At 41.2% G+C, this 16,676-nt stretch overlaps 1 protein-coding gene across 2 annotated transcripts; it reads left to right on the forward strand.

The window, feature by feature from the left end:
* Positions 1-544: 544 nt before the first annotated feature.
* LOC132517393 (UDP-N-acetylglucosamine--peptide N-acetylglucosaminyltransferase 110 kDa subunit-like) lies at positions 545-4,810 on the forward strand. 2 transcript variants are annotated; one of them, XM_060144514.1, is made up of 2 exons: positions 545-3,936; positions 4,688-4,810. In XM_060144514.1, the coding sequence occupies exon 1, from the start codon at positions 545-547 to the stop codon at positions 3,683-3,685; it is 3,141 nt and encodes a 1,046-aa protein (XP_060000497.1). In that variant the 3' UTR covers positions 3,686-3,936; positions 4,688-4,810. The 2 variants fall into 2 exon arrangements, with proteins under 2 accessions (XP_060000497.1, XP_060000498.1); XM_060144515.1 differs by having other exon boundaries at positions 4,691-4,810.
* Positions 4,811-16,676: the final 11,866 nt, after the last annotated feature.

Below are 16,676 nucleotides of genomic sequence, written 5' to 3' on the forward strand. Positions count from 1 at the left end.
GAGGAGAAATTAGCTAATCCTTTCAGAACTTTAAAAATATCAAACTCAGTCTCTAAGATTTTAGCATTATATACAACATCGGTTACTTATTAGTGGTTTGGGAAGGCCAATTTAAAATTTTCTGAACTTACTGTATTGAAATTCACGGCCCTAATGTTTTCCACATTGACTGTATGAATGATGAAGTAAAGTCAATCATGTATTTCCTTTCCAACTGGACAGAAAACAGAATTTTAAAAAGTGTTTGGACTACTGACTTTTGATTTCTTCTAAGGCAAGTGTATAGGTAATTTTTATTCCCTGATTAGGAGAAAAATGGTGGAAGAGGGCAGCGTTAAGAATGAAGATTTCAAGAGCGTGAGAGTTAGACGACCAACCAGAGTTCCTAAGGTTCGGTGCCTGTAACTGTCGCCGCCGCTTAAGCCTGCCAAAGCAGTGGTACGGCTGCTGCCCTCATATTTGCTACCTCTAGAAACATTCTTGCCAGTAGTGGCGGCAGCGGGACTCAATTAACCTCTTTTCTCACTCTCTCCAGAAGCTCCAGATGGCGTCTTCTGTGGGCAACGTGGCCGACAGCACAGAACCAACGAAACGTATGCTTTCCTTCCAAGGGTTAGCTGAGTTGGCACATCGAGAATATCAGGCAGGAGATTTTGAGGCAGCTGAGAGACACTGCATGCACCTGTGGAGACAAGAGCCAGACAATACTGGAGTACTTTTATTACTTTCATCTCTACACTTCCAGTGTCGAAGGCTGGACAGATCTGCCCACTTTAGTACTCTGGCAATTAAACAGAACCCTCTTCTGGCAGAAGCCTATTCGAATTCGGGGAATGTGTACAAGGAAAGAGGGCAGTTGCAGGAAGCAATTGAGCATTACCGGCGTGCATTGCATCTCAAACCAGATTTCATCGATGGTTATATTAACCTGGCAGCCGCTTTGGTAGCAGCAGGCGACATGGAAGGGGCAGTACAAGCTTACGTCTCTGCTCTTCAGTGCAATCCTGATTTGTACTGTGTTCGCAGTGACCTGGGGAACCTGCTGAAAGCCCTGGGTCGCTTGGAAGGAGCCAAGGCATGTTATTTGAAAGCAATGGAGACGCAACCGAACTTTGCAGTAGCTTGGAGTAATCGTGGCTGTGTTTTCAATGCACAAGGGGAGATTTGGCTTGCAATTCATCACTTTGAAAAGGCTGTCACCCTTGACCCCAATTTTCTGGATGCTTATATCAATTTAGGAAATGTCTTGCAAGAGGCACGGATTTTTGACAGAGCTGTGGCAGCTTACCTTTGTGCCCTAAGCTTGAACCCAAATCATGCAGTGGTACATGCCAACCTGGCTTGTGTATACTATGAGCAAGGCCTGATAGATCTGGCAATAGACACCTACAGGCGAGCTATTGAATTGCAACCACATTTCCCTGATGCTTACTGCAACCTAGCCAACGCTCTGGAAGAGAAGAGCAGTGTTGCCGAAGCAGAAGATTGTTATAATACAGCTCTGCGGCTGTGTCCCACCCATGCAGACTCTCTGAATAACCTAGCCAATATCAAAGGAGACCAGGGAAACATTGAAGAGGCAGTTCGCTTGTATTGTAAAGCATTAGAAGTCTTCCCAGAGTTTGCTGTTGCCCATTCAAATTTAGCAAGTGTATTGCAGCAGCAGGGAAAACTGCAGGAAGCTCTGATGCATTATAAGGAGGCTGTTCGAATCAGTCCTACCTTTGCTGATGCCTACTGTAACATGGGAAACACTCTAAAGGAGATGCAGGATGTTCAGGGAGCCTTGCAGTGTTATACTCGTGCCATTCAGATTAACCCTGCCCTTGCGGATGCCCACAGCAATCTGGCTTCCATTCACAAGTATTCAGGGAATATTCCAGAAGCAATTGCTTCTTATCGCACTGCTCTGAAGCTTGAACCTGATTTTCCTGACGCTTATTGTGATTTGGCTCATTGCCTGCAGATTGTCTGTGATTGGACAGACTATGATGAGCGAATGAAGAAGTTGGTCAGCATTGTGGCTGACCAGCTGGAGAAGAATAGGTTGCCTTCTGTGCAGCCTCATCATAGTATGCTCTATCCTCTTTCTCATGGCTTCAGGAAGGCTATTGCTGAGAGCCACGGGAACCTCTGCTTGGATGAGGTCAGTGTCCTTCACAAACCACCGTACGAACATCCAAAAGACTTGAAGCTCAGTGATGGTCGACTGCGTGTAGGATACGTGAGTTCTGACTTTGGGAATCATCCTACTTCTCATCTTATGCAGTCTATTCCAGGCATGCACAATCCTGATAAATTTGAGGTATTCTGTTATGCCCTGAGCCCAGATGATGGCACAAACTTCCGAGCGAAGGTGATGGCAGAAGCCCATCATTTCATTGATCTTTCTCAGATTCCATGCAATGGGAAAGCAGCTGATCGCATCCATCAGGATGGTATACACATCCTTGTAAATATGAATGGTTATACCAGGGGTGCTCGAAATGAACTCTTTGCTCTCAGGCCAGCTCCTATTCAGGCAATGTGGCTGGGCTACCCTGGGACCAGTGACGTGCTTTTCATGGATTATATCATCACTGATCAGGAAACTTCACCTGCTGAAGTTGCTGAGCAGTATTCTGAGAAACTGGCTTATATGCCCCATACTTTCTTTATTGGTGATCATGCTAATATGTTCCCTCACCTGAAGAAGAAAGCAGTCATCGATTTTAAGTCCAATGGGCACATTTATGACAATCGGATTGTGCTGAATGGCATCGACCTCAAAGCATTTCTTGATAGTCTCCCAGATGTGCGGATTGTCAAGATGAAATGTCCTGATGGAGGAGACAGTGCAGACAGCAGTAATACAGCTCTTAATATGCCTGTCATTCCTACGAATACTATTGCAGAGGCAGTTATTGAAATGATTAACAGAGGACAAATTCAGATAACAATTAATGGATTCAGTCTTAGCAATGGACTGGCAACTACCCAGATCAACATTAAGGCTGCCACTGGAGAGGAGGTTCCCCGTACCATTATTGTAACCACACGTTCTCAGTACGGGTTACCGGAAGATGCCATTGTGTACTGTAACTTTAATCAGTTATATAAAATTGACCCACCTACTTTGCAGATGTGGGCAAATATTCTGAAGCGTGTTCCCAATAGTGTACTGTGGCTGTTGCGTTTTCCAGCAGTAGGAGAACCTAATATTCAACAGTATGCACAAAATATGGGCCTTCCCCAGAACCGTATCATTTTTTCACCTGTTGCTCCTAAAGAGGAATATGTTCAGAGAGGCCAGCTGGCTGATGTCTGTTTGGACACTCCACTCTGTAATGGACACACCACAGGGATGGATGTCCTTTGGTCAGGGACACCCGTGGTGACTATGCCAGGAGAGACTCTTGCTTCCCGAGTTGCAGCTTCCCAGCTCACTTGTTTAGGCTGTCTTGAGCTTATTGCTCAAAATAGACAAGAATATGAAGACATAGCTGTGAAACTGGGAACTGATCTAGAATACCTGAAGAAAATTCGTGGCAAAGTCTGGAAGCAGAGAACATCTAGCCCTCTGTTCAACACCAAACAATACACAATGGACCTAGAGCGGCTCTATCTACAGATGTGGGAGCATTACGCAGCTGGCAACAAACCTGACCACATGATTAAGCCTGTTGAAGTCACTGAGTCGGCCTAAATAAGGACTGTGTGCACAGGAGAATTACCCTGTACCTGAGCCTCAACCTTCTGGGGGAAAGGGAACTACTTTTTCCTTATCTGTACAATACCATGCTGCAGATGGGTGACAGACAATGATAAGAAATAGCACAGCCAGACTTGCTTCCTGCATGATCACGATAGGGAGAGACACAAGAGATGGGAAACTGCTGTTCCACAAGGAGTCTCCATAGAATTTTGCAGCAGCCAGATGTCTGGAAGGTCTGGAAGGTAAGTCTGGAAGGTCTGATCTCCCTTGGTCTTCCATGGGATGGATGGTTAGTGTGGAAGGGAGATAGAGATTGCCCAGCCGTTTTGTGATTATCATGGATTGATTGAGTCTTCTGAATTAATATTTTTCTTTATATTTTGGGTATTGGAGCTTTTAAAAATGTTTGGTTTCAGGTATTTTTATTCATGTGAAGTGTATATGATTCTCTTGAGATAAGGTTTTAAGCTGAAATATTCCTTGTTTTAGTTTCTGAACTCTACAGATAAATGGGGACTTTGCTGGTGTAGTCTTTTTATAAACCACTTGAGCCTATGTCAGTCATTTTAGTTTCTGACATAATGTTTGGAACTATCAGTGCTTTGTTGGTTTATAGATGATGGCTTAAATTCTTTTCCTGGTCCGTTTCCTTCTTCCCTTCCCCCCACTTTAAAAATTCTCCTGTAACTTGGCTAACAAAAAACCAAGTCTGATTCAAAACCTCCCAGAGTGTTTCTCTTAACCGCATCATCTGGTGCCAAATTAAGATTCTTAGGAGTGATTATTAATTCTGAAGGGCACAGTTGTGGTACTGTCACTGATGATAACGATAATGGATTTTTGGCCCAGAGTTGTGACCTATTTCACCAGTGTTTTACCGTTGACTGCCCCTCTATGCTGCTTCCAAAAGTGATAGTGTGTGTTAAGATTTTTACGTTCACTTCTAAAGTTTGTTTTTTTTTTAGTGAGTCCTGTTCTTCCTTTTTCTTTCAGCAGAAATGAAATCCCAGGTAAGTATAAGTATTCAAATATTTGATCAGTAAGTCACAGTTATCTCCAGTACATTAAATAACTTTCATCAAAAAACATGTTATAGGTAAAAAGCTCTGAAGGACCAGCTATGTATATGATAATTATGTTTCAGACTTTCTAGGGTATTATATATAATAACGTGTCTTCTGGACGTGGTCTTGAAGTCTTTATGGATCCAGCCTCAGTAGTAGTGAACTGCACTGCTACTTGCTTTGGAGTACAAATTAGACTTTAGCCCTCCTGGAGGTTGAGTTTTTGGTATTGAAAACCATAGGAATGAAATTATTGTATTTCAACAAAGGATCGAGGGCTTGAGGCTTAAACAAGGCAACATATGTGTGGGAAGCAGTCAGCCTTGAGGGCAGGTAAGGACATGCCAGGCATGCGGCCGCTGCTCGAAGGGACTGTCCCTACTTGTTCCCCTCCTTGTTCCATTCCATGGGAGATAAATCACCAGGGCCCAGAGATCAGAAAGAATGTAAAATGAGACAAGCAAAGCTGTCTCCCCCCTGCACATGCAGGTTATTTTTGATGCTTCTGGGTTTATGGGTTTCCTCCCAGGGAAGTTAACCTTGAGCCGAGACAGTCTGTAGATAATGTAAACCACCATCTGGCAACCTTCTGATTTCTAGTCTAGATAATCTGCAACTGTAGCATAATAAAATTTGCCATGCAATCATCAGTTGTCTTGGTCCTTCTGACCCCATCCGTCGGTGCTACTTCAGTTCCTTACCCCTTCCCTTCTGACCCTGGGCGGTGAGATCCTCTTTCTCCGGCTGGTCCGCAGCAAGTGGCACTCGAACAGGGACCTGAAGCGTGAAGGCAATTAAAAGAAAAAGAAAGTGCAGGTAAGAGAACCCTTATGCAAAATATGTGTGGCCACCAGTAAAAGTGAAACTAATAGAGACATAAGGCAATAGTCAGTAAAATAAGATGGAGCAAAAGGGTTCAAAGGTGTATGAATTATTTGCTCAGGTTTTGCTTTTGATGCTTAAAGCTCGGGGTAATAAAGTTTCTACCTCACGGTTGACTGAATTTTTACAGCATATCCATGGTGTATCTCCCTGGTTTCCTGATGGCGGCTCTGTTGACATAGAAATCTGGCAGAAAGCTGGAGAAGATTTAAAAAATTATTATGAGTCTCGAGGGCCTACTCATACTCCTGTTGTTACATATAGTTTGTGGAATGTGATAAAAATATGTTTAGATGCATCTCATGATAGTGTTGATTTGAATGTAAAGTCAGAAAAACATAAGCCTCTGACAGAAGGAGAGACTGTATTATCAGCTACTGTGTCGCCACTTCCTAAACCGAAAGAGCTAATTAATTTAAATAGTTTAGATGAAGAGGAACATTTTGACTTAATAGATGTGGCTTGTAAACATAAAAGAGAGAACTATCCTGAGGATGATTTTCTAATGGCTGTGATAGATAAGTCAGTGAAAAAGCTGCAGGTTAATAAGGACTGTCTTCCTCAAAAATCTACATCTGTAAAAATGCTCAGTCCCTTGCAGCGCGCTGTACAAGGAGCAATAAAACGAGAAGATCCTATTTTCTGTTGTCCCGTCATAGAAAGACCTGATCCTAATAATCCTCAACAAGCTACTAGGGAGCATCAGGCTCTCCCTTTGAAAGTTTTGAAAGATTGAAAATCTGCCTGTGCTCAATATGGGCCCACTGCTCCTTTTACTGCTGCTATGGTTGACAGAAGCTCTTCCCCCTGCTGATTGGAAGTCTATTGCACGAGCTTGTTTAAATGGTGGAGATTATTTAATATGGAAGTTTGATTTTTATGAACGAGATGCTGAACAAGCAGAAAAGAATGCTGCCCATAATATTCCAGTTGATTATCATATGCTGATTGGGGAAGGACAGTATCTTTCTTTACAAGATCAATTAACTTATCCCTTTGTTGCTTATCCTCAAATAAATCATTTGGCATTACAAGCCTGGAGGAAATGTCTTTCTACCCACAAAACTGAGGATCTTTCAACAATTAGACAGGGACCTGATGAACCATATGCTGATTTTGTAGATAGGTTGTCACAGGCGGTGGGGAGACTCATTGTGGACGGACTCACTGGTACAATTGTAGTTAAGCAGCTTGCTTTTGAGAATGCTAATAATGCGTGTCAGGCTGCGATTCGACCTTGGAGAAAACGGGAACATTGGAGGCTTATATTCACCTTTGTGCAGACATTGGGCCCACTTATATACAGGGTGCTGCTGTGGCTGCAGCATTAACTAACGTGGGTTTAAAAACAATCAAAAGAAAACAAAGACTTGTTTTAAATGCGGAAAGGCAGGTCCTTTTGCTAGAGAATGTAGATCTTTTAATTCTAACCCTAGTCCTTCCTTCCCTACTCAGAAACCTCCAGATGGTCAGAAAATCCCTGGTTTATGCCCTAAATGCAATAGGGGAAAACATTGGGCACAAGATTGTTGCTCAGTGGCCCACAGGGATGGGCCACCACTGTCGGGAAACTCCTCCCGGGGCCTTCCCCGGCCCCAACAAATAATAAGGGCAATGTCTGTGTATCCTCCTCAAATGATCAATCAGACATTAACCAAAAACAGAAACATACAATATCCTCGCTCTCCAGAGCAACACCAGGAAGCGCAGGACTGGAGCTCAGCACCTCCGCCCGATATGTATTAACTCCTGAAATGGGTCCTCAGGCCCTCTCTACGGGCATCTGTGGACCTTTACCCAAGGGTTTGATGGGACTGTTATTGGGAAGAAGTAGTGTCACCATGAAAGGTTTAACTGTTATGCCAGGAGTCATAGATTCTGACTACGAAGGAGAAATAAAAGTCATGGCACAAACTATTAAAAATATAATAACTATTTCTCCTGGTGATAAAATTGCACAATTGCTACTTTTGCCCTTTGAACCTCATGGACAAATTTTACAACATCAAAAGAGAGAAACAAAGGCTTTTGGATCGTCTAATGCTGCCTACTGGATTCAGAAGATAGGGAAAGAATGTCCAGAAATGAAATGAACCATTAATGGAAAGGTTTTTTCAGGTTTGTTAGACACTGGAGCTGATGTCTCTGTTATGAAGCAGATACACTGGCCTAAACGTTGGCCCATTAGTCCTACTATTACAGAACTTCACGGAATAGGACAAAGTTCTTCTCCTATGCAAAGTAGTCAGTTTTTATTATGGCAAGATAGTGAGGGCCATTCAGGATACTTCCAGCCTTATGTTTTGCCTGGGCTGCCTTTAAACCTCTGGGGCCGAGATATATTAAAAGAAATGGGAGTATTACTTTATAGTCCAAACTCTCAAGTCTCTAATATGATGTTGGATCAAGGATTTCTTCCCACAAAAGGACTGGGAACAAATCAACAAGGAACTGTCTCTCCTACTGATGTGAAAATAAAAAATGATAGACAAGGTTTGGGTTTTTCTTAGGGGCCTTGGATTCTCCTCCACTCACTGCTGATCCAGTTACTTGGCTGACTGATGACCCTGTATGGGTGGACCAATGGCCCCTCACAAAGGAGAAAGGAGAAGCTGCAGAACAATTAGTACTGGAACAATTAGGGCATTTAGAAATTTCCAGTAGTCCTTGGAATACTCCTATTTTTATTATCAAGAAAAAATCTGGAAAATATAGGTTATTACAGGATCTAAGAGCTGTTAATAAAACTATGCTAATAATGGGAGCTCTTCAACCAGGCCTACCCTCTCCAACAGCCATACCACACAATTATCATCTTTAAGTTATAGATCTAAAAGATTGTTTTTTCACTATTCCTTTGTTTCCTGAAGATAGAAAACATTTTGCTTTTAGCTTGCCTGCCTTAAATTTTAAGTAACCCATGAGGAGATTTCAATGGAAAGTATTGCCTCAGGGCATGGCAAATAGTCCTCCATTATGCCAAAAATATGTGGCTCAGGCCTTGACTCCTGTGAGAAAAAAGGTTTCCATCGTTATATCTCATACATTATATGGATGATATACTTTTAGCCACTGATAATATTTCTTTATTAGAGACTGCTTTTCAATTTTTACAACAGTCCTTACAATCATTTGGCTTGGTCATTGCCTCAAAAAAAATTCAAAGACAATCTCCATTTTTATATTTGGGAAAATATATTGATAACACTACTATTAGGACTCAAAAACTGCAAATTCGAGTTGATAATTTAAAAACATTAAGTGATTTTCAAAAATTACTTGGAGATATTAATTGGCTAAGGCCTTCCTTAAAACTTACTACTGCTCAATTACAGCCTTTGTTTGATATTCTTAAAGGTGACTCAGATCCTACTTCACGCTCTATGACTCCAGAAGGATTTCAAGCTTTACAAATAGTCAATAGATCTATCAGTTCTATACAATTAACTAGAATTCATACTCACCTTCCAATTTTCTTAATAATTTGTCCAACTCCTCATGTGCCTACTGCCGTCTTATGGCAAACTGTTAGAATTATTGAATAGATTCATATGAAAACTACACCCTCTAAAGTTATTAACCCTTATTATGAACTTATTAGTAATTTAATAATGCAAGGTAGAACTAGATGCTTACAACCTATAAGTATAGAACCTTCTCAAATTATTATCCCTTATTCAGTTAGTCAACAAAATTGGCTTTTTCAACATAGTAATGAATGGGTCTTGCTCTTGCAGGATTTTCAGGTACCTTGGAATGCCATTACCCTGCTGATAAATTGATCCAATTCAGCAAACTTAACTCATATCTTTCCTTCTATAATTAGGCAACAGCCTGTTCCTCATGTACCTTTGGTTTTTACGGACGGTTCTTCTTCAGGAGTGGCTACTGTAATCATTGACGACGGAACAAACCTCATTAAAGAAACTTCCTTGACTTCAGCTCAACGTGTTGAACTGTATGCTGTCATTATGTCTTTTAAACATTTGCCTTCTATATCTTTTAATTTGTTTTCTGATAGTAAATATCTTATTAGCTTGTGATTTCTTCTGGAGACCGCGACCATAGGACATACTAATGACCCTGAATTATCATCCTCTTTTCGTTTGCTTCAACAGCTTATTCGTTCCCATGATGGTCCTGTTGCAGGTCTGTATATCCGTGCTCATTCTAACTTGCCTGGTCCATTGACTAAACTTAATGTGACTGCAGATGTTTTAACTCGATCTAAACGTGATCTTTATCCTGTACATTTTCCTCCCAAGAATAGAGTTGAAGTTACTCCTCCTCCTCAATCTCTTTTCCCTAAAGCAGGACATGTCCCAATTTACCGTACTCCTCCTTTCCGTTCGTCATGCTGTCAAGAATGGCTAATGTACTGCATTCATTATCTTCATACTCTTGATACTCATGGTCCATGTCCTGGACACCCTCATATTATGGTAAGTTATGATCAAACTGCTTCACAAGCAGCACAACCGTTGCACACTTTACACCGTCAGTCGGCGGCTACATTACACACACAATTTTCCCTTACTGGTGAAGCCGCCCGACAAATTGTTAAGCAATGCCCACAATGCTTACCTCACCTTCCTGTTCCACATTATGTTGTCAATCCTCGTGGATTATTACCTAGACATTTATGGCAAATGGATGTTACTCATATCCCGTCTTTTGGGAAATTACAGTTTGTTCATGTCACTATCGATACTTACTCTGGATTCCTATGTGCTACAGCACAGACCGGAGAAGCTACTAAACATGTTATCACTCATTTTTTACACTGTTTTGCTTTCATGAACCTTCCCAAAATTATTAAAACAGATAATGGGCCCACTTACTCTAGTGCTGCTTTTGCAACATTTTGTAATTCATTACAAAATTACCCATATTACAGGCATTCCATATAACCCTCAAGGACAAGGTATTACAGAACGTGCAAATAGATCTTTAAAGCTAACTATTGAAAAAGTAAAAAGGGGGGAATTGTATAGAACAACGCCACATAACCTTATAAATCATGCTCTGTTTATTTTAAATGTTCTCACTGTTGACAAATTTGGCTGCTCTGCAGGGGGAAGGTTGGTGGCTGAGCCAAGATTGGCCTCTCAAATCTCCGGAGGTCCTCTGGAAAGATCCGTTAACCAGCACTTGGCGTGGTCCTGATCCTGTGTTGATTTGGGGACGTGGTCACGTGTGTATCTTTCCCAGATCGGCGCCTGGACCTTGCTGGTTTCCTGAGCGCTTAGTCAAGCAAATAGATGGCTCGCCACAGCTCACAACTAGTTCAGAAGATGAAGTAGCTCTGCACCTCTCCGGAAAATCTGACAGTGTTGATTCAGAAAAAGAAGAAGAAGAGGAGACCACCAGGACAACTCAAAGGAGTGATGTTCCAACTTGGGGACAAATTAAACAAGTGGTTTCACGAGCTCAAGAGTCAGTGAGACAACAGAATAATCCTGTTACACCTGTAACTTTATTTTTGGCTATGTTGGCAACCATTTCATGTGTTCCCTCTGTTAATGCAGCAACTTACTGGGCCTATGTACCTGATCCTCCACTATTACAACCCATATCTTGGTCTGAAGCAGAGTTTCCTGTATTTTACAATGATAACTGTTTATCGGCCTCTTATTGGGAATATAAAACAAATCAATATGTCTGTAAATTATACTAACTGGTTTAGTACCCATCCTGTCTGTCTTAGCCCATTGAATCTGGAAACTGGACATGTAAAGGGTATTAGTTATGAGCATACAGATGTTTATGAGGGAACGGATCAATCAATTAGTTTGTCAGGCTCTCCAGGCATCCTTCGTTTTACAGGAACCAACATTACTCTTACATGCCCGGTTACCAGCTGACGAGAGTATCTTAAGGATACAATCATTGGTATAAAATGGGCAAGCTATTAATATTAGAGTTCAAATCTCATACGTCTCACCACTTAGGGATTCCGCTATTACTATAGCCAAGGTTACAGGTGAAGATTCAGGAAATTATTTCTGTATGAAGCGTTTACTTGGAGGACAAGGGATATTTATAGCTGGACATAAGGGTACTATTCTTAACAGAAAATCAAAAAATCAATTTCCTCCTTTTATGACCGTTAATTTTCCTGGATCCACTTTTGAACGTTGCAATGCATCTTGGAATAATAAACAAATATGGTGTACTATAGATTATACCAAGGTGTCAATTCTTATCTCTTCTATTCCCGTCGTAGATAGGTTTATCACATTTCAAAGGAACTGGGATATATGGAAACTAGCTCTAACTTATTCCAATACACCTGTTATAACTTGTGTTGCTCCTCTATATACACGTTTGTGTGGTTCTATTAACATTGGTAATTCTTCCAAAGGAGGATATAATATTAGCTCTGTTAATTGTACTTTTAGCAGTTGTATGTTCCCTTCTGCAGGAATGCAATCTGTGCTTATACTAAAGCAACCCATATATGTTATGGTGCCTGTACATCTGAGAGAACCTTGGTATGAAGATACTGGAGTACAGGCATGGGTGGAACTCTCTAAAGCCTTGCAGAGAAGGAGACGCTTTCTTGGGTGGCTAATAGTAAGTTTACCTGCCTCGGCTGCTCTGTCTGCTACCGTGGCTACTGCCGGTCTTGCTCTTTCACAGAGTATTCATCATGCTCACTTTGCTAATCAGTTATCTCAACATACCAGTCTTGCTTTATCTTTACAAAGTCACATATATTTACGGATTAATAACAAGTTAGATGAATTTAAAAACACAATTTTGGGGATTGGAGATCAGATGGCAGCATTAAAATTGAGGATGCGTTTAGCTTGTCATGCAAAGTATACATGGATGTGTGTTACTCCTTAAAAGTACAGTGACTGTATTTGGGAATGGGAAAAAGTAAAAATGCATCTGCTGAGTGTTTGGTCAGATAATAATATTAGTCTTGATCTTAAGAAATTAAATGCTGAAATTCAGGATATACAAAATGCACATCTTGATGATATTTCGCCAGAAGATGTAATTCAGACTTTACTGGACCATTTAAAGTGGTTAAATCCTCAGTCTTGGATTACCGGAAGGTTGTCAGGATTTATTACCCTGACCATAATTTGCCTATTATTGATAATAATCTTCTCATGTCTGTTTCGTATCCTCATGCAACAGTACACTACTCTCGGCACTAAACTTCATGGAATTATTTTGCAGCAAAAGTTAAAAAATAAAAAAGGGGGACCTGTGGGAAGCAGTCAGCCTTGAGAGCAGGCTACGGACATGCCAGGCATGCGGCCGCTGCTCGAAGGGACTGTCCCTACTTGTTCCCCTCCTTGTTCCATTCCATGGGAGATAAATCACCAGGGCCCAGACATCAGAAAGAATGTAAAATGAGACAAGCAAAGGTGTCTCCCCCCTGCACATGCAGGTTATTTTTGATGCTTCTGGGTTTATGGGTTTTCTCCCAGGGAAGTTAACCTTGAGCTGAGACAGTCTGTAGATAATGTAAACCACCAACTGGCAGCCTTCCTTTTTCTAGTCTAGATAATCTGCAACTGTAGCATAATAAAATTTGCCTTGCAACCATCAGTTGTCTTGGTCCTTCTGACCCCATTCGTCGGTGCTATTTCAGTTCCTTACCCCTTCCCTTCTGACCCTGGGCGGTGAGATCCTCTTTCTCTGGCTGGTCCCCGGCACACATGAATATATGTTTTTGTCTTGCTGTACTGCACCTGTGCTGTCTAGTAACAGATATTTTGTCTGCTAGTAGTGTTCTAGATTATGTCTTTCCAAAGCGCTGAGGCAGTGCACCTATTCTGTAGTTGCAGCTGATGCCTGAATGTATCCTAGCTGACAAATTATTGATTAATAAGAACTTGAATTTCTGAAAGATTTGTACTGTTAACCAAAATCTGAGCAAGGAGTCTCAAATGTAATTCTTAGCCAGAATTACATGTTAATGAACCATTTAACAGTGTAAATCAAGGAACATCAGTGTAAGGGTTTCTTTTAATTTATTTTTTACCTGCTTGAAATATCAGTTAAAGTTTGCCAGCTTGGTTGCAGATGAACGGACGTTTGAAGTTCACCAAACTACTTAATGTGGGATAGGATAATAGACTTCCAGCGCCCTCAAGGCTGTGACCTTGCAGCCATTTTACATAGCACATCCTCCTCCTATAGGGATGAACCTTTCCCTGGCCCGAAAAGTGGCAGCTCTGTTGAAGCTTTGCTTATTGTAACAAGCTTTTGTTTCCAGGTTACATGTCTGTGGAAGACTTAATTCTAATAGAGATATAGATATTACTGGAAACTAATTGTTTTCTCTATTATACTCTGATTTATCAAAAAAGTAAAACATTTAAATTGTGCTACAGAAATTCAGAAGTTGTCTTGCAATCTTTAAACAATAAATGAATGAGTTGCCCTTAAAAAAAAAAAAGAATTAAGCAGTTAGGCTTTGTGGGCCATATACAGTTTCTGTAACTTCTGCTACCCTTTTATCTTCAACAACCTTTCTAAACAGACATAAAAATGATACAGACAACAAGTGCTACGGTCATTCAAAGAAGGCATAGAATAGATAGAAGGATCTCCTCTATGGCACAGGGAACTATACTCAATATTTTGTAACAACATCTGTATGGGGCACCTGCTCCACACCAGGCCCTATGACAGGTGCTTACATACTTTCCCTCTCCCCATCCTATGGGGAAAGTACCTCTGCTATAGATTTAACATTTGCCTCCCCCATTAATAACTTTTTTAAACCTTATTCACATTGCATCAAAGGGATGCTTTGATGCACTGCTGAGGTCTTCTCAGCAAAGCTCATGGGAATTTGGTATATGAGGATCCACAATAGCGATCCATTTCATTGGTGTCAATCTTTCTGGACAGTTTGGGTAGAAAGGACAAGTCCTGAAGGTGCAATACCTTCACCACATGTACTAGCATTGGGCCTTGCTTGTGTGTGTGTCACCAACTTCAGCCTTGCTGTAGCAATAATAGCTAAGATACTGTAGAGCTGAGAGGCTATTTAAGTATTTATAGATATATACATAAGATAAAAGCACCTAACTTTTTTCTACCTATTGCTTACTTTCCACAGCAGTGTACACACCACACTTCAGGAAACAGTGATGTTGTCCAATTTGTCTTCTCATTTGAAGCTGAGAAATGAAGGTCTGGAGACCTTTCATTGCTCAAGGTCATTCGAGTGTTTAAGGGCAGGATGCTGGGGTTCCTGACTTCCAGGGAACCTAACTTTTCTCTGATATTATACTGCCCCTTAATCTCTTAGCAGTACATAAAACAAATATTGGTGACCTCGTGACATGCCAGCCCTTGGGTGAAATGGAGATCTGTGACTGGCTCTCAAACTTTTAAGAAATGGGAGTCTAGAAAAAAAGACCCAAAACAGTCATGCAAAGACTCACTGGGCTGGAAGGGGAGCCCGTGGTCGTCTAGCTCAGTGCTGGGCTGAACCCTGGATCGTCCAAGGAGGGTCTTGGAGGCCTCTCTGCAGGCCAAGTAGTAGGCATAAGAGGGAATCAGGCAGGTTTGCTTCTGTTTCTTCATGTTATTTTCATGTAAGGTAGCACTGAAAACTTCAAAAGTAACACTGGAAATGTGCTGTGCTTGTCCATTTTCATCTTATAGGTAATGACATGAAGTCTCAAAGGGGGATCATGTTTTTCTAGTTGAAAACAGACAACATTCCTCATCCAGCATTCCTATAGCTTAAAAAAGCAATAGAGGCAAGTGGGGCCATGAACGTGGGTTTTGTGGTCACGCAGATTTGAACTTGCATCCCAGCAGGGCTTGAATGGAGTTTTTCTCTCCAAATTAGGCAAATTGCTTCTCCAAGCCTCATGGGGTGGTCAGTGTTGTTATAGGGGAGTGAGGTGAAAGCATTTTCTTCACCATATCCTGCCCCAGACATGTTATCTGAAGGGAAGGAAGGAAGGAAAAATGGGAGGGATATATGGAGAAAGAGGGAGGAAACTAAGGTGGCAGAGAACATTCCTAAAAGTCCTCCATGTTACTTCTGCTGTGCTTCCACACGCTCCTTGGGACCTCGCTTGCCAACAGAAATGTTGATTAAGCACTCTGGTTCTTATGTACTTTCTGCATTGGGAACACTTATAGTTAGGTTTCAGGGCTCTGAACTCCCCAAACTGGGGAACTTGTCATTAAAAGGTCCTTTTAAAAAGCACAAGTGCCCCAAAGTTTAATGGCATTAGATTTTGGCAATGATTTCTTGAATATGACACCAAAGGCACAGGCAACAAAAGGAAAATAGAGAAATTGGACTTCATGAAAATTTTTAAAACTCTGTGCATCCAGACCCTATCAACAGAGGAAAAGGGCAATCACAGAATGAGAGGAGATGTTTGGAAATCATATATCTGATAAGGGATTAATATCTAGAGTGTACAGAGAACTCCTAAAACTCAACCACAAAGCAAACAACCTGGCTAAAAAATGGGCAAAGGACTCGATTAGACATTTCTGCTAAGAAGATACATAAATGGCCCATAAACACCTCAAAAGATGCTCAGCATCACTGATCATTAGGAAAATGCAAGTCAAGACTACAGTGAGACACCACCTTACACACATTAGGGTGGCTACTGTGAAAACAAAAAATAACAAGGGTTGATGAGGATGTAGGAAATTGGAGCCCTGTGCACTACTGGTGAGAATGTAAAATGGTACAGCCATTGTGCAAAATATCATGGTGGTTCCTCAAAATTAAAAGTAGGATTACCATATGGTCCAGTTCCACTTCTGGGTATATACCCAACATAACTGAAAGCAGGTTTTGCAAGATACTTTGTATACCTATGTTCATAGCAGCATTGTTCACAATAACTAAAATGTGGAAGGAACCCAACTGCCCACTGACAGATGAATAGATAAGCAAAACGGGGTGTATACACAACAGAATATTATTCAGCCTTAAAGAGGAAGTTCTGACACAGGCTACAACATGGATGAATCTTGAGGACATGATGCTAACCTACAAGTCACAGAAAGACAAATGCTCTCGA

This window comes from Lagenorhynchus albirostris, chromosome 3 (assembly GCF_949774975.1).
Source record: "Lagenorhynchus albirostris chromosome 3, mLagAlb1.1, whole genome shotgun sequence".
In the NCBI taxonomy this organism is placed as follows: domain Eukaryota; kingdom Metazoa; phylum Chordata; class Mammalia; order Artiodactyla; family Delphinidae; genus Lagenorhynchus; species Lagenorhynchus albirostris.

What these genes read in the sequence shown, in the direction of transcription:
- LOC132517393 (XM_060144514.1), top strand. Translation starts at nt 545, where the DNA reads ATGGCGTCTTCTGTGGGCAACGTGGCCGACAGCACAGAACCAACGAAA.